This window comes from Camelina sativa, chromosome 16 (assembly GCF_000633955.1).
Source record: "Camelina sativa cultivar DH55 chromosome 16, Cs, whole genome shotgun sequence".
NCBI classification, from domain to species: domain Eukaryota; kingdom Viridiplantae; phylum Streptophyta; class Magnoliopsida; order Brassicales; family Brassicaceae; genus Camelina; species Camelina sativa.
Genome location: NC_025700.1, coordinates 28,997,811 through 29,017,926, shown reverse-complemented (window position 1 = coordinate 29,017,926; position 20,116 = coordinate 28,997,811). Strand labels below are relative to the sequence as shown.

General features: G+C 39.1%; 2 protein-coding genes across 2 annotated transcripts; both read right to left on the bottom strand.

Annotated features, from left to right (window-relative positions):
* Positions 93-4,890, bottom strand: LOC104753129. Its single transcript, XM_010475424.2, has 7 exons — positions 3,337-4,890; positions 2,899-3,244; positions 2,737-2,821; positions 2,437-2,493; positions 2,037-2,096; positions 1,756-1,956; positions 93-1,630 (listed from the first exon to the last, which is right to left on the bottom strand). The coding sequence occupies exons 1-7, from the start codon at positions 4,547-4,549 to the stop codon at positions 134-136; spliced, it is 3,459 nt and encodes a 1,152-aa protein (XP_010473726.1). The 5' UTR covers positions 4,550-4,890; the 3' UTR covers positions 93-133.
* Positions 7,918-9,215, bottom strand: LOC104754183 (putative FBD-associated F-box protein At5g50270). Its single transcript, XM_010476321.1, has 6 exons — positions 9,107-9,215; positions 8,819-9,051; positions 8,530-8,687; positions 8,308-8,392; positions 8,122-8,256; positions 7,918-8,034 (listed from the first exon to the last, which is right to left on the bottom strand). Exons 1-6 carry the CDS (start codon positions 9,213-9,215, stop codon positions 7,918-7,920), a joined length of 837 nt encoding a protein of 278 aa, XP_010474623.1.

The window sequence follows — 20,116 nt, the reverse complement described above, 5'->3', positions numbered from 1 at the left end:
TTAATCACCACGACCATCCACAAGCCAAATAACTACACAACAAAAACGACATCTATATATTTACTGGAAATTAGGATCCATATATGCTTGAATCCTATTGTCATAATGGCGAATGTTGAGAAAAAAAATTTAACTAAAAAATAGTGCTGCTCTCTGAGGCATATTGTACATAACTGACAAAAGAACCACAACTTACCTTATCTTGCATTTCAGTGATTTCTTCGCATTCTGAGCCTTCTTCTCCTTCAGAATCAGCCATCTCTTCACACTCAAACTCAACATGTTCTTCTTCCATCATCTCTTCGTCAGAGTCACTTAATTCCTCCTGCTCCATCACTATACCTAGATTAGACTGATCACCCATTTCGTCAATGCATCTACTAATATTATCACTTGGTGCAGTTGATCCAGGCACTTCAGAGCCGTCATTACGTTGAGTCATGCAGGTGTCTGGAGCTTCTGAAATTTTTGCTGCTGAGACACTACCACGATTATTTACCTTAGAAGAGCTCGGACTTAGATAGATATCTAAGTTCACATCTTTACCATGTTTGCTAGAGCTTAAAGATTTCAAGCTGACATCATTACGACCAGCACCAGGGATTGAAGTGTGCTCAACAGCACCAGAAGTATCCTGAAGTTGACATAATTTCCCTTTCTTGCCAATGTCTGGGACTAAGTTCCCACGTCTACTAGTATGAAAAATACTTTCACACTGACTTCTTTGAAGAAGAGGATGAAAACAGCTGTCAACCTGTGCTGTCTCATGTTCGTTTGATGATGATTTTTTGAGGATTTCATCAGTTGAGTGATTGATTTGCTTTGGACTGTTGAAAAGACTTAGCAGCTGAGGTCGATTGTCAGAAAAGAAACTAAAACTAGAACCCCCTGGGTCTCTGTTTGGAGGGTAACATGTAATCTGTCCTTGCTCAGGGGTCCGGAACAATAAAGGATGCATTTGAAGATCTGAGTCATTGCTCTGCACACCCATCCCAGAGGAGCTCTCTGCAGGCACATCTTCCTGCAAATCTACCACCTTCTCGCTAGAGGGACCATTGTTATCCCTGTCAGCTGAAAAGCAAGGAGGTTCAATACCCAAATTTTCCCTCCCCGAAACATCTGATATGCCATCCTTAATGATACAAGTTTTGGAGGATGTTTCAGACTGATTCTTCGCAAAAGCTGACTGCGAGATAACACGGACCGAAGATGGAAGGTTAACGGGAGGTAAATCAGGGGCTAGTCTCACAACACTTCTGTTGCATAGTTTTCGACTACGATATGGCCGCATACTTGTCAATGCTCCTGAGGCGCCGGGTACTGTACCAGATGTGTGGTGGTACAGAGGAACGAAAGAAGGTGCAAGCCTCTGCGTACATGTCAGAATTTGGGCACCACAAAGATCAGGTTTTGTAGATCCTTCAACGGTACATGTTTGTAAAGACTCATGTCGATCAACGGGAACATCCTTTGCCTTGTCAAAGGAGTGCATAGATGCAGAATAAAAGAGAGTTGGCATGCCAGGCCTCCAGTCTGCTAAAAAACCTTCATGTAGGTATGCCTCACCTGAACTCTCAACCAATTCATCTCTAACATGATATTCATTGGCTTTAGAAGCACCATGACGATCCTGCAACAATGCGATGAAAGATGAGCAAAGCTAAATTACATTTTTTAGCAGAAACCCAAAATTTAGCATATTCAGTATGGATGAGTTGCATCATTTAAGAGGTAACCACATAATGAAAGACAGACCTCTTTTGAAGATGCCTGCTGCTCTCTGGACTTTCTGTTTGTATCATATAACCTCCGCTTCTCCTTCTTTACATCATCTAGCTTATATGACTTCTGAATTCCAAGGGCAGTGCGCAATTGTCGTGGCAGTGAGGATGGGTCTCGATGAGGCACCACGAATTTCCACACAGACATCCAATCATATTTGAAGTACTTAAGCCCCTGAGGATTCAAATTTGTACTGAGCACCAAAGAAAAATTTCCGATCAAAGATTGCAAAAAGAATGCGCTTTTCGAATTACCTCTTGTATACATACTATCTCTTGTGGAGTCAGGGGAGAGCTTTTTATCCTCAGAACAGCCTGTGGGTGGCAAAATTTACACATACACAACAGTTAGAGGAAAATACTGCATAACCTTATAATTATGGTTGGAATAAAATACATTCGTCTTTAGCCATCAGTCGGTGTCCGTCTTAAACATGTAATGCTCATTTGCATAACGTATGTTCAGTTAAAAGCATAAAAGATGGCCAGCCAACATTATCATATATGAAAATGATAGAACTCATAAATATGTAATGGTTTCACAGTGCTTATTTGTTAACAAACAAGTTCAGACCACTGAATTAACGGAGCCGATAGGCAGACAGATAAGTATACAAATAAAAAGGTGATAAACTAAATCAAGCATATAACCGACCTTAATTGGATTCTCTGGGGCTTTAGATGATCTCCGGTTTTTTTGCCTAACATAAATCTGAAACAAATACAAGTCGAACGTATTAAAAGAGACAAAGCCTTTTATTTCTTGATCACCAGCCTGGCTGATGAACACATGAGTCTTAATACCTTCATATTTTTATCTATATACATTAAAGGTTGTGGTCAATATAGCACTTATGAGAACTAAGATAATGAGAGCAATCTAATGAAAATACCAACTGATTACTTCGTAACCTAAACACCATTCCTAACTCTGCAGAAGTTCAGTGATGATTACCTGATGCTCGCCTTTACATGGAAGAAAGCGCTGCTTTATTGTCTTCCAGTCTGAGTTATATTCCATAATTCCAAGAGCCAGTAATCTGCGTTCAAACAGCACATGTAATAAATTTTTGACTACATTAGTAGACTGGACAACGAAAAAAGGAAAGGAACTTACTCATCCTCAGCATCAGTGAATAGGACCCGATTGGCGACAGCTACATGAGGTGGCTTGTGGGGATACAGCGATACTCTAAAAAACGGCAAAAATCTTTTAGCTAACTTCGCGATATCCTTGTGGACCAAGGCAACAGATTGCTTCTGGGCTGACTCAACAAGTGTAGCAGCTAACGTCTTCTTAGATTGCTGCCGACCTGATGGTGACTTACTTGAACTAGGGGATGAAAGAGGATAATTTACGATCTCACCGCCAACTTCTTGGTGAGGAAGTGTAAATAACGGCACTCTTTGAGATGACGCATCAAAACCGGATTCCACTTGACACCGTCGATAATCTTGAACAGCTACAATGGTTCAATAATCAAAAGAATTATACTGCGTAAACAGATAAGATAACATACAGATTTAGCACCCCAATTTTTAACCAATAACATACCATCAGAAACATCAATTAGATATCTTCCAGCTAGATCCAGAACGGATGATGCGGAAGCAGAGCTGAGAGGATGACTTGGGCGTGAAATATATCCTTGGTGTTGTTTGAGCATCTCAGATAGAAGTCTTTGAACTTGGGTTCCAATATGCTGGCGTGAATGATCAAGTGCACAAAGAGAGTACACTTGGATAAGAAGTTGAAGGTGATCGTGAATCAAACAATGGAGTTCTCCCATTTGGGCTTGACTGAAGCCATTTGTTATCCTGTTTTCTGATGATGACGCAACTGCTTCAGTAGCAGAAAACATTCTAGCAGGTGATGCAATGGGCAAGATAGGCACAAGAGGGCGTAATAATCTGCCAGACTGTTCGGGAGAATTGTTCTTGTGGTGAGAGGAGATGTTGTTAAGCTGTCTCTTCTGCCTAGTCATGGGGCGTCGCTTAGTGCTTTTCTTGTTGTCACCAGCGGTGACCTTTTCCGGTAAAATATCCTCGTCATCAGTCTCCAGAGCTTCCTCAAGTTCAATCTCGAAGTCTAAATCGTTATCCTCATCATCATCATCATCGTCATCATCATTAGTTACACCCTGTGCCAAGGGAGCCTCAGTATCACCACTATGTAAAACAGCAGCGAGAAACTTGCGGTACTCTTCCTCATCATCGACATTGGGAATGTCATCCTCATCATCGGTCTCCTGGAGAAAAGCCTCAAGATCATCAAGGGTGAAACTGGCAAGGGAATACCGAGCTCTAGTGCGCTTGCAGATGGCATCCTCCTCCTCCTCCTCCTCCTCCTCCTCAGTTGATGTAAAACCTTGCTTCTTCTGAGTTTGGATCATGTCACAGAATTGATCTCCACCGTTTTCATTCGCATCTACAGTCCTGTCATCAGCCGAACTAGGCTCTTCTCTAACAAAGCCACCGGGATCAAGAGAGTCCTCCGGGATTGGTTCTTCTTGGCAAGAGACATCGTTGCTACTTGGCATGGGGACATCGTCCTTAAGGGAAACAGGAATGCTATTGACAATTTCACCATCAAGAGTCTCAAATTCAGAGCTCAAACTGGAAGAAGCTTCAAGGGAAGGAGTATCCTTAAGAAAAGGATTGAAATCAACATCTTCTTCCTCTTCTTCTTCTTCTTCTTCTTCATTATGATCTCGGAGGTCTCTATTGAGGGAAGACGGCTCAGAAATTAGGGTTTCTGATGATTTCATGACTCAAATCGATTAGGGTTCCGCTATCTAGACATGAAGACAATTGCAATTCTCAGACCACAACACAACAGAACCAATCATCTACTACTTAAAAAGATCAATATCTCCTTTAAGTCCTAAACACAACACACAAAAAAAAAAAAAAGCCTGTTTAACACAGAGGAAGGATTTAGAGCGAAACCGCAGGAGAAGAAAACGTGACTGGGAAGAATTAAACTAATGGCTGCCTGAGAGATTAGATTCAATCTCTCTCTCTTCTCTCTTCTCTTTTTTTTTTGTTTGGGGACCTCAGAAAGAACAAACCAGTCGGGTTGAGCGAGCCGGGTCGGATTCGTCGTAACTCCTTTCTTCTTTCCTATTTACCTTTTTTTTTCCTCTCTTTTAGTTTTGTTTGTTTTTAATAGTACTACAAAAACGGGCTTCAGTAAATTGATAGCATTACTTACCTTAATCCAACTTAGAGTGACTTAAACGTCTGGGCTCACGATAAGAGAAAAACACGAAAAATTGTGTTTGGGCCTAATCGAGATACAGAAAAAAAAAAAAACATCGTATAAATTTCCTATAGTTAGTAAAATTGGTTGCCATAAATCTATATATAATAGCAATCCGAAAAAATGCCACCAAAAATTGTGTTTTTTCAATAGTAATTTTTAGATAATTTTTCATAAAAATCTGTAAGAAATTTAAATTGTATGTTTTACAAAAAGTTGCGATTGTTCATTATAATTTTTTTTTATAAAATTGTAACTGTTTATTGTAGAGTTATGTTTATTTAAATATCCGTATCTTTTGAAATCTATATATATTTGTCTATTTGAACTGTTTTTCAATTTTTTGTCATGTCACTAAATAATATAAAATTTCAATCTCAACAGTTTTTACATTTTTCTAAATTATTCTATAGCATTCATTCTTTTAAAAGTAAAGAAATTCCTCCAATTTTTGATTTAACAAAAGATTTTTGGAATGATAAATCTAATTTACAACTTTTAGTTAATTTTCAATCTAAAAATTTAATGAAAATACCTATAGTTTTTTTTTTCAAGAGTTAGATGAATTATATAGTGAGTTTTTGAATTTGACTTTTCAATATGATAATAAAGATGCGTTCTATTTAAAAGAATTTTACATGGTTTACACAACAGTTGCGATTTTTCATAGTATCTTTTGTAATTTTTTTGTTTTTATTTGTTTTAAAAAAAAAATCAAATGGTTGTATCTGTTCATTGGAGAGTTGTGTCTATTAAAATATATCTTTAATTATAATTATTTAATAGAAAATTATATTTACTCATTACAACCATTAGTTCAATATTCTCAGTTAGGATCACTTTTTCATAACGATTTTTTTAGTTGTAGTTCTTTAGCATAATTCTTCAAAAAATTATTATTTTATTATATTATAGAATTTTATTACTTTTTACACTTGTCCAATTTAAGACTAATAAAATTTATTAATCTATAGAGTATTAATTTATAGAGGTTTAATTTTTTGTTATTGGTTTGGTATTCCATGACACAAATAAGAGAATTAGAGAATTAAAAAACTGCTTAAGTGGCTTCTTTATAATACTTTTACATTTTGCTTGGATTCAAATTATCCATTTTATTAGTAGTAATAGTTGACCATTGAGAAACAAAGGATCATTGTGTTTGACTGCATTGTTAACTTCTAGTAGTTGACCTTCAAATTTTGACAGTCAAAATATCAAACGGTGAGCAAAAAGACATGAGATCTCACTAATGTAATAGAAATATAATATTTGTTGGTGAAGCAAGATATGTTGGCTTCTTCTCCAAGAAAATGGTTTTCCAGCCCTTGGATCTCTTGATCTAAAGTGTTTTCAGTTTTTTTTTTTATACTTTTAATGATAACAAATAAAACTCTTAGACATATTTTCACATGCTTTAGCACAGGAAACATTTCTTTCTACAAAATATCCTACTCTATTTAAAGATGGCAGTTTTCACCAAAAGAAGTGGGACAGACTTATAGTATTGATGATTAGGTTGGAACCCATTCCTCTAACTTGATTTGAGACCGTTATAGATCCAAATTCCAAAGTCTGAAAGTCTAAATCATCTACAACCTCAGCTTGTACAAAATTCAATTAGAGGGTATAGTCTGACAGTACCTAATAAAACGTTAGGAAAATGGAGCTAAACCCCATAAGATCTGATAGTGATGCATGAATATATAACGGTCTAATGGAGCTAAACCCCATGAGGCTGTATCTCTCGTTGACTCCATGGCCGGATTGGGATTCCAACCTAATGTTGTCATCTACAACACTGTCATCAATGGTCTTTGCAGAAACAGAGATTTGAATAACGCCTTCGAGATATTCCACGGGATGGAGAAGAAAGGGATCCCACCTGATGCTGTCACTTACAACACTCTGATAAGTGGCCTTTGTAACTCTGGTAGATGGAGTGATGCTGCTAAGCTTCTCAGAGATTAGTATTTATAGAGAAGGTAGCGTCTAGGTTTATGGTTTAGGTGATATGAGAATATCTTGGAGAGAAAGTAAGAAATTAAAGATACATATCACAAAAATGGTTATTCCAATTTAATTTTAGGCTGTTTTTATCGTTAATTAGGTGATACTATCATTAACGATTTACTAAGTATTATTTTTCATATGTATTTACGCTATTTTTAGCTAACTTTACGGTATTTAGTCCAAAAATAACGTGATATTTGGAAGATTACAATCTGATTTTTTTTCAATGATTTGTTTGGTATTTGCAGGGTTTAGGCCGATTCAAATAGAATAAACAGTTAAAGGGCCGAGAAACAATCCAAATCCAGTAAACAATTAATTGCGATGCCCGTTTGAAGGATCCGACTTAATGGGTCGGTTTGAGGAAAAACACGCGGACCCTCAATTGGATCTGTTTTTATTTAGACAAAATTACCTTCATGAATTTCAATTAACGCTCTCCACAAATCTTAATTCAGTGGCAATTTTAGCAAATAGGTTAGACATTTTGGACATTTTTTCAAATGTACTTCTCTTTTAATTATAAGAAGATTTCAGAGACTTTTTTTTTTTTTTTGAGAGTACGCAGAAACTTAGGCAAAAAAAAAAGAGAAATTCAAAGAGCTAAATTTGGAAAAGGAAATAACATCAAAGTTATCTAACATCCAGACCAAACATGAACCAACGTTGTAATGACATGTTTTACTGTAGCTTCAGTTAAATACAAGCTGGCAGGTAGGTGAACGCCTGATGGACAATAACTCCTTGATCATCTCAAGTTCTTCTTCGCTGTCAGTGGATGTGGAGGACACAGTTACCTTTTTTAAACAGCTTCCGTTTCTTAAGATATATCCTAGCAGTTCTTTCTCTTCTTCTTTTCCTTCATAGTCTCTCCATTCTAGAGTTTCTAAACTCGATAACAAACATTTTAGGAACTGAACTCAGTTTAATCCAGCAGGGGCTCGGTTCGTCATCCTGATTGTCATGGACCGCATGGTACTGATATAAACAGTACATTAGACAATGAATTGGAAAATAACCTGGTCAAAAACACTGAATGAGTTGGGTTGAGATTTACATATGTACCTGACTAAGTCTGAGAGATCGTAATTTAGGGGAATCTCCAAGCAAACGAAGAAGTAGGTTCAACCACTGCTCATCACATGTGCATAGCGTTACCTCTACAAGATGGTGGAAGATACTACCAACATGATGTGCATCCTGCATGCATACAAGACAAAATAAGTACAAGAAAGGTTAGTGGCTAGAGACCTGATCGCAAGAATACCAACTATTTCCAATCGTGCAGATGGCAGAATGATAGAAACCACAACTTGCAAGTAAGAAGAAGATACCTCTGAGGTTAATAAACATAAAAAGAGACACTTGACTGACATAATTATAGAACTCAGAATAATCCTCCCACGATGAGTCTGATTAACGTCAATATCTGCTCTTACAATATTAGGCATTTAATTCTCAATGACACATAACCCATCCGTAAAATCACGTATTTCCAACGTCTCCAAAGAAGGAACATCTATCACAAAACCATGTGCATTATCACTATCTCTTTCTAATGTCCTCAACATCCGTAGAAGCTTTAGAGAAGGCACTCTAATGGTGAAAATAGTCACATTATCATCAGGACGCTGCATCACAACCAATTCTTCAAGCACAGGACAACTTGATAAAGCTTGTTGACAAATTCATCACCACCTGGATACTTCAAGCATACAAGATCCCATAATTTGAGGGAAGGGAAAGAAATTGGACAACTAACATCGTCCACAAGAACCACGTCAATTAGTCTCAAGGTAACAAGCATTCTGCTCCTCGGAAGTATGGTTGGAGATGCACTAGGAGGAGGGCTGACGAACTTGATATGCAGTTCACGCACAGAACACTTTTCTGCAGCTCTAATCCAGACTCTAATATCTTCAGCACCACATGTTTGACCAAGTTTGAAATGCAAAGTTTCTATAACTGGAGCCTCGTGCAGAAACAAAGACCTGTCTACAAAGCGGGAAAATCTTTCATAATCAATGTCTTGATAGCTATCATCGTATACGAGTTTTGGCACAAACATCCAAAGAGACTTCCATTGTGGCCACAACATCATTCATTGTAGGCAGAAACGACAGTATTCTCAAGAGCAATTCTTCAGGTAACTGATCCATGATTGAGATTTGAGAGCTAACCCTTTCCAAAATCCCTCCACAAATTTCCCTATCAACCCTGAAAACGTCGAAAAGATATAAGAGACTCTCAGTTTCTGTTTTCCTCAGGAACCAAACAAATATTCCTACGCAACAAGCAAAACCCTAACGAGGTACATATAACTCACAAACAGAAAGGAAGCAAACGACATCCAATTATCCAAACTCAATGAATCGCTTAATGTTCTAAGAACTAAAGAACTTGAAAAATAAGAACACCTCTCTTATTGATTTAGAAACTTCTCAAAACTAAATCTCTCTCAAATCTTATAAAACACCTCTGCATAGACTATTATATTTATATATTCTCCTAAACCTATTAGAATTAACATTATACAACTTATTGATTTTGGAACTTTTCCTTTTTCCTATTCTATCTCTTTTGGCAACTTCCTAACAGATAACTTCTTCCTCAAGTTGAAATTATCCAACAAATGTTACCCAAAAAACATATATTATTCACGAATTAATACTACTTCGAAAACATATATATATATATATACGTTTACCTGTAACTAGTCCGGTACTTTTCTCGTTCAACGAAGAAGAAGGTCTTCTTAGGGAAATTTAAGCAGTGGATTTAGGAGAAGACGAACTTGTTGAGGTATGCCAAGTATTATAACATGGGATCTTTATCAAATTAGGCATTTTTCGGCCCAAATATTAGAAAATGGGAACTCTAGCCCGTATTCTCGGAATCAGGCCTTTTTCGTGTGGGCGAAAAGACAATTTTAGCCCTGGAAAGTGAGCGGGAGTTGAAGCGTTTGAAATCCCAAAATTTTCAGAAAAAATCGAAAATAGAAAATTAAAAACCCAATCCCTAAAGGTATGACGCGATGTGTACTGTGCGTTGTTTGTTTTGTGGCTGAAAAATCGCGATGTGGTACGGAGACTCGTGGATTACTTAAAAGCGAGTTAGGTCAGAGGATATAAGAGTTGATTTAGGTTGTTGTGGATATTTCGATCTGAGTTGGAGAGGAAAAAAAATTTTACTTGCTTGGGTCAAGGTGGTTAAGAGTGAAACTGAACACGTGGGATACACAAGGAGAAAATGAATGCTGAGGTAATAGTTGTATCTCGTTTTTTTCTTGTATAGTTGGAAATACAATTTCAGGTTTACCGATAACTGTATCATCGAATATAGGTTTCTTAAAAGTGATAACAGCCAATATACATCGTTTTAGAGGGTTAATATGGTCTTATTATTGTATGATTAAGACACCAACTCATATTGTTTTAGGTACTTAATTATGTCTTAGATGTTGTATATGGTTATTCCATTGTTTCAGAGAAGCTTCGTGTGTTATTGCTAGTCGAAAAGAGCAGAGTTAGCATAAAAACTAGTACTCTATGATGTTAGGAATGTAATTTCGATGTCTAGTACAGTTTTCTGCTGTCTCAGGGGGAGGAGGTGTCAGTATATGTTTTCGCCGGTAGCTGGGAGTGTTCAGAAACAAGAATCTGGGATGTTGTGCTTGCCAAGGAATGTTATGGGCGTAGTGTCAATGGCGTATGAAGAGCTGATATCCACTGTTAGTAATGAGTTTGAGCTAAATGGGTTCAACGTTACACCGAAGCTGAGTTATTGGCTTCCATCTCAGTTGTCAATCTTCTCAGTTAACGGTAGGCCTCCGATCATTATCACTTCCAATTTGGGTATCACGAACTTCGTGAACGTTAGGAGGACTGCAGTTCATGTCAATCTGTTGCTCTCTCTTGATAACGGTTATGTTGAAGGGTCGAGAAGAAGTATGCGGAGGCTTTGTGTTGCAGCGGAGGAGGAAAGAAATGCGGAGGGTGATGATGTTCCTGCTGATGGTGGCTTTATAAGGATGTATTCCATTGACACAGCTTCAGGCGGTACCGTAGATGGGAATGCTGGAGGTTCAGTTAGGCTTCGTTTGTTCGATGATGTGAATGAAAAAGGGAAAGGTATCCAAGTTGATGATGGAGGTGGTGGTGGAAGCAGGTTGCGGCCATACAGCGTGGGTGCTGGTCCAAGCTGGGTGAATGAAAAAGGCCCTGATGTCGGTATGGGAAGACAGGAAGCTACTCCTGAGCAGTGGCCAGATACCAACTGTAGTGGTATTATTAGACTTGCAGATGCAGCAACACCTTCCTTGTCAAACGAGTTGGGGATATTGAATGACGATCTTGTAGGAGTGCAAGAGGATGAGTGGAGTAATGAGGATGAACGCGTTCTCCGAGAATTTGAAGCTGCTGAGAAGAGGAAAATGGGATTGGCAGACGTCGTACCTGAAGCAACAAGAGTTGAAAGTGGTGATGAGTTATTGGATCCCGATGCCGTATTTGATGTACAGAGTGGTAGCTCATTCACTGATGGAGTTCAAACTGCAAGTTCAGAGGAAAATAATCTAGATGAGTACCAGAGCTGGACTAACTTTTATGACAGTGGTGATGATGGAAATTGTGTTGTACCTTTTATGAAAGAAGGTGAACCTTCGTGTGTGGCTGAACCTGATGATGGTGATTGTCGTGTTCCTATTATGGATGAAGAACGACCCTCAAGTCCACCAACACATGAGGGTAATTTTCTCGACACGTCTTGGTTAGAGGAAGGCAGAGAAGCTCCGGAAACAGATGTTGGTGAGGAGGTTCTCGCATATGTTACAAGTTCCGTCAATATGCCGCTTAGTCTTGAAAACTTTTATGAAGACTGCAATGAGCAGGGTACTCTTCCAACCAAGGATGCTGAACCTGTTTTTGATGATGTGTTCGACCTTACTAACACAGATGGTTGTGCTGCTGTATCCGTTGAGGAAGATTCTCTATACATTGGGCGTGTTTTCAAAGACAAAGCAGATATGCAGAACTGCTTATCCCTCTATGCAATCAAGAGGCTGTTTTATTTCAGGCAGACAAGGTCTGACCCAGAGAGATTAATATTTGTCTGTGTTGACCCGACATGTCGGTGGAGAGTGTTTGGCCATGTTGTATCGAGGAATTCAAAGAACTTCGAGGTTTGGATAAAAAATTTAACCCATACTTGCACGATCGCAGCAAGGGCCAAGTATTCTAAGCTAGCTTCAGCAAAAGTTATTGGTTCTGTCTTGGAACGGAAATATGCAAATGGATTAAGAGGCCTAAGAGCAATAGACATACCAGACATAATGCTTGATGAACTTAAAGTTTCAGTGACCTACATGAAGGCGTGGTATGCAAGAGAGTCAGCAGTAAGGAAAACGAGAGGCAGTGATGAAGGAAGTTATGAACTACTAGCTGTGTATATTTATTTATTGAAGCAAGGCAACCCTGGGTCTATTTATAAATTGGAGTATAAATTGGGGGAAAAAGAGAAGAAGCAGTTCAAATACCTATTCTTTTCCCTAGCTGCCAGCATTGCAGGTGTAAAACATATGAGGAAGGTAGTTCTTGTTGATGGCACAACAATCAAGGCCAAGTTCAAAGGTGTACTTCTAGCTGCGAGCATGCAGGATGCTAACTTCCAAGTGTTTCCTATCGCATTTGGAATTGTTGACTCCGAGAATATAGCTGCATGGACGTGGTTTTTCAGGCATCTTTCTGGTATACTTCCAGATACTGAAGTCTGGTCATTGTTTCTGATAGGCATCGGTCGATTTATGCTGCTGTTGATGAAGTCTATCCTCAAGCTTTCCATGGAGCCTGTGCAGCTCACATTGAGAGGAATGTTAGACACTTTTCTGGGTTCTTTCAAACTTAGTTGGTAAAGCTGCAAGGGCGTTTAATGTCGGTGATTTTACAAAATGGTATACCGAAATCGGTGTAAGGAGCGCTAGATGTCTGGCGTACCTGGATGCAATTCCTCTTGAGCACTGGATGCAAGCATATTGTCAAGCGAAACGCTACAACATCATGAGTAGCACCGTAGCTGAAGCTCTAAATGCGGCAATTGCAAAGTTTGTGGAACTTCCGATTGTTAGTATGGTGGAGTCTATACGCACCAAACTGATGCAGTGGTTTTGTCTCCGGCGTGCAAAGGCTAAAAGATTGGCTGCACTACCTGATCCAATAACACCGAATGTCAATAAGTTAATGCTTCGCCATCACAAAGACTCTGCCGGTTTGGCTGTTAAAGCCGTGTCTCCCTGGAGCTACCAAGTTAGTACAAGTGAGGGGAAGTCATACTATGTTGACCTTGAGCATAAGAACTGCAGCTGTTTAGAAGTTACCGATTCCATGTTGTCATGCATTAGCCGCGGCAAGGATTAATGGGATCTATATCCCCTCACTTGTAGGCGAGATATACCAAGTCACTGTGTTTGGAGCTTCTTATGCTGAGTTGATATTTCCCGTTCCAAACCATTGTGACACAAATGTACCTGCAACTGTGGAGGAAACTCAGTTTGCCCCGCCTATAAATCCGGCAGGACCAGGACGTAGAAGGAAATGGAGGATCCCTTCTACCGAGGAGCATGTGGTACAATTTTGATCAACACATTTGCAATTGAAAAGCTATATGTACAAGAAAATGGTTCATGAATCTAACCTTCTCTTATTTCGGTCTTGTGAAATCAGGGACCAAAAAGGCAAAAGTGTGCACCACACAAATGTTCAACTTGCCATAAGTCTGGGCATATCATAGCCACCTGCTCAACTGCGGTTGAATAAGGTATGTGATCGATTGAGTTGAAGTGTTTGCGTTGATGATATGGTTTACTTTAAGTGCACACCACTAAATAACATCGAAACTGATATATTTTGTTAGGAGGCAGCTACGTTTTTTGGGGACCAAAGCAGCATCAGGCGGGATGGACCAACTTTTGAGAACTTTTTGGCAAACTTATGGAGCAAACACTTAAGATATAGCAACAACCGGGTCGGAGTCAGTCAGCACATGGGTTAGGCTGAGAAGAATGTTTTGTAGCAGTAGGCGCATAAGCTTACAATGTTCAAGTAAAAAATGAGCATCGTTCTGGAGGGACTGTTTTTTGGTTATGAACAACTAGTAAGGAAAAGCTGCAGGGATCGGAAAGTAAAGAATCATAGTGGTTTTAATGTTGATGTAATAAGTTTGTAGATGAGACTGTTGCATATCCGTTGTGTGTGTATGGATATTGAAGCTCCAATATATATAAAAGCATGCTTTGGTTACGATGGAATTGGAAAGAAAAGTCATAACTTTTGTTAGAAAAATCAGAAACTTACATGACTTAACAATTAGGACATTGTACACTATGGTTTAAACAACCAAAGTGTAATGTTTTAATCCCCAACAATGGTGTTTAACACATTTCTTGAATGCGTCGGGCATACTTGAATGCAAAGCATTTGGGGCAAAGATGTACCACTGAGTAGTTGTTCAAGAAACAATGTGGGAGACCCCCAAACCGAAGAGATTCGTCATATAAGCCGCTTGGTGTTATGCCCATCTCTGCAATTGCAGTAACCACCATCTCTGCAATTCCAATGGCTTCTTCGATAGTTGGAACAGCTCTGAAAAAACCATTGAATACTTCCATCCCATCGTCAAAGGAACCACAACAAATTAGGAAAGTGGCAAGAGCAAATCGAGCATATATAATTTGTGGCGCACCATGAGCAAGGAGATCGATGGACCGTTGGGAAGGCCCTGTTTGTGCAGCCAAACGTAGTCCTTCCACGTATTGCGCTGTTGTATTTCCAGCCTGAAGACATTTTAATAGGAAAGGTCTGTAGATAGAACCTGGAACGCAGAGTTGGCTGACAAAGATGAATTCGTTGATGTCAACCTCTACTAAGACACTGTCGTCGAAAGCAAGGGTCTTCCCATCAGGACCTGCGGATATTAGAGGGGCGAGATAACGAAATCCATGGTGGGAAAGCCGCCTAACAATGTCAGTGAGGAGTACATGGGGGATGTAATTCATGAGGAAGACTCTGTATTTTAAGTTAGAAAAGATGTTTGGGGTTAGAGGAAGAGAGGTTTCAGTTTTATAGGCGATGAAAAATATAAACAAGCTTTCTTCGTTTTTTGGTCAGTAGAAGTAAGTTAGGCAGGTGAGGGTAGAGTAATTGTACAATTAGTGGGAACAGGTGAAATAGTAATATTGTTGGGCTCACATTTATGCACGTATAGAGAGGGCAGCTGGAACAGTGTATACTAAGTAGGTGTCGACTTAGTAAATGAAGGTAGATAATGTGAGGGAAGGGAAAACTGACATGACTTGAAATGATACTTCAGACCACACAATGAGAGATCTTAAAAACGATATTGAAGTGCCATTACGACAGATAAAAGTATTAAGAAGTTGCCATAACATAAGGCATGCTATGATGAGATTTAGAACTAGCACATAAGGAAGTACATAACAGTGAACCAATAGAAGAAACACTTTGCGCATCGATTGCTAAGGTTGCAGCTTCTGCATTTGGGAATGTTTGGATATCTCCAAGTGTCAGTATGAGACCTTACTTTGACTGGACTAATTTGCATGATCTGGCGAAAAACAGTGCTTCCGATTTCATCTGCTGCGTGAAAAGAGCCGACTTCTATAACAAAATTGTCAATTGTGACAATAGCTTCTTCGAAATACCCTAGATACACTTGTAACAAGCCGGTTGCGAAAGAGGCATGGGGTAGAAGGTTCGGGATTGCCAATAACATTTGTAGTGCTAACTCTGCTTCGCCTTCTTTTGCAGCAAGCTTCAGACTTTCAAGGTAAAATGCGGTTGGATTACCAACATCTAAACAACGATTAAAAAAGTGACGGAAAGGGGAGTGTAGGTTGATGAGATGGGGATTTGAGAAGAGAAAATGTAGGGAGACCTGGCGGAGGACTCTATTAGTGGAAGCAAGAGTCCGGTAAAACTTTGATGTTGCTAGCATACCCCCTAGATCAATGAAAGAATCACGACCAACACGTGAAGCTATATCTAATGCAATATTGATATCTAGATCTTCCATTGTGAGAGAAGTGCAGTAAACGATGGTGAAGAAAGCCTAACTTTATAGTGAACACTGTGACAACTACTTGTTAATAAATGTATTAATGTAGTTTTGATGGGAAATATAGGTGACATTTATTGAGACGGGAGAAGGATTTCGTGGAGACATGTCAAGTATCAGCTGTTTTGTTGAGACAACTAGGGAAATAAAAATCAATATAGTTGTAATACAAGTGTTGTTGCGATTGAAGACGAGGGTCAGAAAATTGTAGAAGGTGGAGTAAGAAATTTAAACGTAACATACATCAATGTTGCAATTAAGTTAGAAAAAGCAGGAGTTCGAGTAAGAAATGAAACGGTGGAGAAAAATACAGTACAAGTTGAGCAGACGAGAAAGTTTAATACATTAACCTGAGAATGCATCTCAATAAACCTGATGTTGATTTCAGCTAAGGGGTACCGACGTTGATTGCAGGACTGCTTTTTTGACCATTACATTAATTTTGTATATATAAAGGTCGAGTACAGTTTTAGGATGAGAGGGTACAGACTGCAGCATAGACAGCAAAAGTCATTGGTCACACGGAGCTGTTTCTCAGAGGTTCATCACTCTGATACTGTGATTTTAGACACTTAGGATGGGAAGAGTCATGGTTGTCATGTTCGACTATTGGATATTGCATGTTTGTATAGGAATCATGAGTTTAGCATAATTTGATGAATGGACAGCAGTGGGATTAATCAAAAAAGGAAAAGTTATGGAGCCAATTCAATATTAAAGACAACTTCGTACTCCGAAGCATGAATACTAATTAATATTTAAAACAGGAACAAGGTTTGAAAACTTACTCCCTCAATTGTCGAAGATTCTGGAGAGATGGAAGATCCTTTGTAGAGAGCAGGCTTCGTCGATGCATGCGGCATTTGCGTTTCATTATCTTGAGAGGACGATGCTGAAACTAAAAACGATTTTGCTTCAACAATGAGAGATACATTCTGCGGTAATGGGTTGGAAAATGAGAAAAGTCAGCGGAGTTGAGAGAAAAATGAACCGGGATAATTGTATTGTCTCCGCAGAAAAGCAAACCTGTTTAGGAACTTTGTTGTGGACGGTGCTGGGATTATTTAAATTACCCTGTGAACCATACATGGGAAAGGGAAATGAGTAGGAAAGTCAGTGTAAGGCATAAGTGTTGCACCAACTGCGGTTGCTGGCCAGGAAAAAAGAAGAAATCTATAATAAAGTCAACAAGTGTGTATATGCACCTGAGAGGTCGCTTCATCGCTGACAATAGCATCTTCCATGGTGTATGCATCATTGTCGTTTATGGCACAACCTGCATTGCGAGTTGGCATAGGAGGGGATGTTATAATATGATAAAGAAGACCATAGGCAGAAGGTGTAAGCTGAGGCAAACTATTTGCTTTACCTATGCTTCCAATCTGGTCTGGCTTACCGTCAAACACAATTCCCCTGCAGTCAGCTAAAAGGCTTTCTTTAAAAGCTTTAAGCATCCGTTCAACAATAAGATCAACTTCCAATGCAGTTTTCAAAAAGGAAACGTTTGTTCGTTGCCTACTATATGGACGTCTGTCATCAGAAGCGGAGGATGATGGGTCAAGTCGATGGTCCCCATCTTTGCGCTTGTGGGAAGTGTATAATGAAGGCACTGAACAATCACCACCACACCACGTTTGCTTCGTAAACTCATAACCTGCAGAGATGAGGCATTCCAATTGTCTCACTCGGGGATCTCCTTGTCCAGAATCAGAGAACTTAGGGTTAAGTGGCCTCCGGAACAAAACTTGTACCTAGAAGGTGACAGAGTAAGGTTAATAAGATTCTATATAACGAAAGTCCGGAGTACAATAGGGAAAGTTTGGACTACAATAAAGTAGAGTAATATCTTTGATGTATGGAATGACTTGATCATTTTCAACAAACAACTGGATCATTTTCAACTACCAATATCTTTGATGTATGGAATGACTTGCACTTAGGGAGACGAGTTACAACTTGGTCAAGGAACGTTGAGCGATTTTCTGCATAAGGCATGAACTTGAGCAGCAATGGAATTGAGTGAAAAGCGAAAAACTGTAGTGCAAGAGGGAAACCATGGATTGCCAATGAAGATTGCTTAAGCTTCTTGAGAAGAGAGGTTTTATCCGGCATGTAATCCCCTATTGTTACCATCCGCATCAGCCGTTTGAAAGAGTGGCGACCCCAAGGATAATTGAGGAAGAACTGAACATTTTTAACCATCTCTACAACTTCTAGCGATGGTTTCAGTGGTTGCGTCCGGCACAACAATATGCCTTCTACAATAACTATGAGACAAAGTCGAAACTTACGCCAAACAGGCATACCTGGCTCCGTCTTCAACATATTTACAATGTCCGTAACAGTCGTTGAACCAATTTTATGACCAATGAGTTGATACCAGTACGGAGCATTACCAGAAGCATGCGTAGTAGTTGTAACAATTTCGTTCACTGCTGGCAAAGGAGAACAACAAAGGCCTGTAATTTCCTGAAACTCACTCAACGAGAATTTAAGAGGCTGACCTCCAAACACAAACCACATTTCCTCGCTATTATCACTACACAACTGCCTACATAACATCTGGTGAACCAATTGGCCAGATAATGAACATTGACGCACCGGAAAACGGAATAAAGAACCGAGCGGCTATGCCAATAACAATTTTAACTCAGGCAATCCTTCTAAAACATGCAAAATTACAATAAGATATTCAGGTTTAGAGTAAGAGTTGATACGGACTGCATGGCCAGGATAACAATCAACTTGAAAAAGCCTTTGTGGCAGCTGACCTACGTAGAGATAAAGGTACAAGGTTTGATAACGATGAACAATAAAGCATAGATGTAAGATAGACATAATGGTTTAAACGAACATAAACATAAAGATTGATGGAATACAGGTAGAAGGCGATGAAAACTAAACCCTAGAAGACAGGTTCCGAGGGGAACCCAAGGCGATGACATATAACTAGTAGGATGATACATTACAGAAACTGAATAATAGAAAACCGTACAACACACATAAACATAAACACTAATAATTTACAGTTATAAGGCGATGAATAATAAACCGTACAATACAGTATCCCAACAGAACCCAAACAGAGCAAATAAACAACTACCATGAGACGTGAGTTGCTTAAACGCCTCAAAACCGCATAACAATGTACATAATCTTGACGAGTATGAATTGGCAGGATGAAAAGTAAACATAGAAGGCAGACATTAGCAACGCAAACATACAAGGCTAACAATAGATAACGACGAAACTAAACCCTACAATAAAGTATCCTATGTGAACCCTAAACCCTACAACATGTATACGAGAAATGGTTAACAAAAGCAGACAATGAAAACTAAACCCTAGAAGACAGTTTCCCATGAGAACCCAAGGGCATGATTAGTAACTAGTAGGATGAGACATCATTGCCGGAATTAATAGAAGGAGAATTGTAATAACCTTTTGATGTGAAATCCGGAGACGGAGTTACAAAAGGATTCATTGACAGGAGTAAATCGTTGCAGAGTATAGAGAAACCTGTTAGGAAGACAAAGCCGTTAATATTAATTTAACCTACACACGACCTATAATCATGGAAGCAGACAACATAATATAAGTTGCAGAACATGTGACGGTTGGAAGATGCAGTCGAGAGGAACAACAATTTCAATTAACACATAAGAGAAGGAAGCTTACAATGGAAGGGTCGAAATGACTTTCGATCTGACCGATGATATTGTTTGCAGACTACAATTTACAACTCAACCGAGCAGATCAGAGTTTCGACGAATTTGGAAACAGATAGTTGTAGTCGATGGTCGATTTACCAATGGAAGGCTTATTGGCGGTTGCTCTGGAGGCGGAAGAGAAAGACATAAGGGTTGTCGAAGATGATGAAATTGTGAGGCCTCATATATGAGACGTCATCAAATTATTTTGCGGCTTGGCGAAC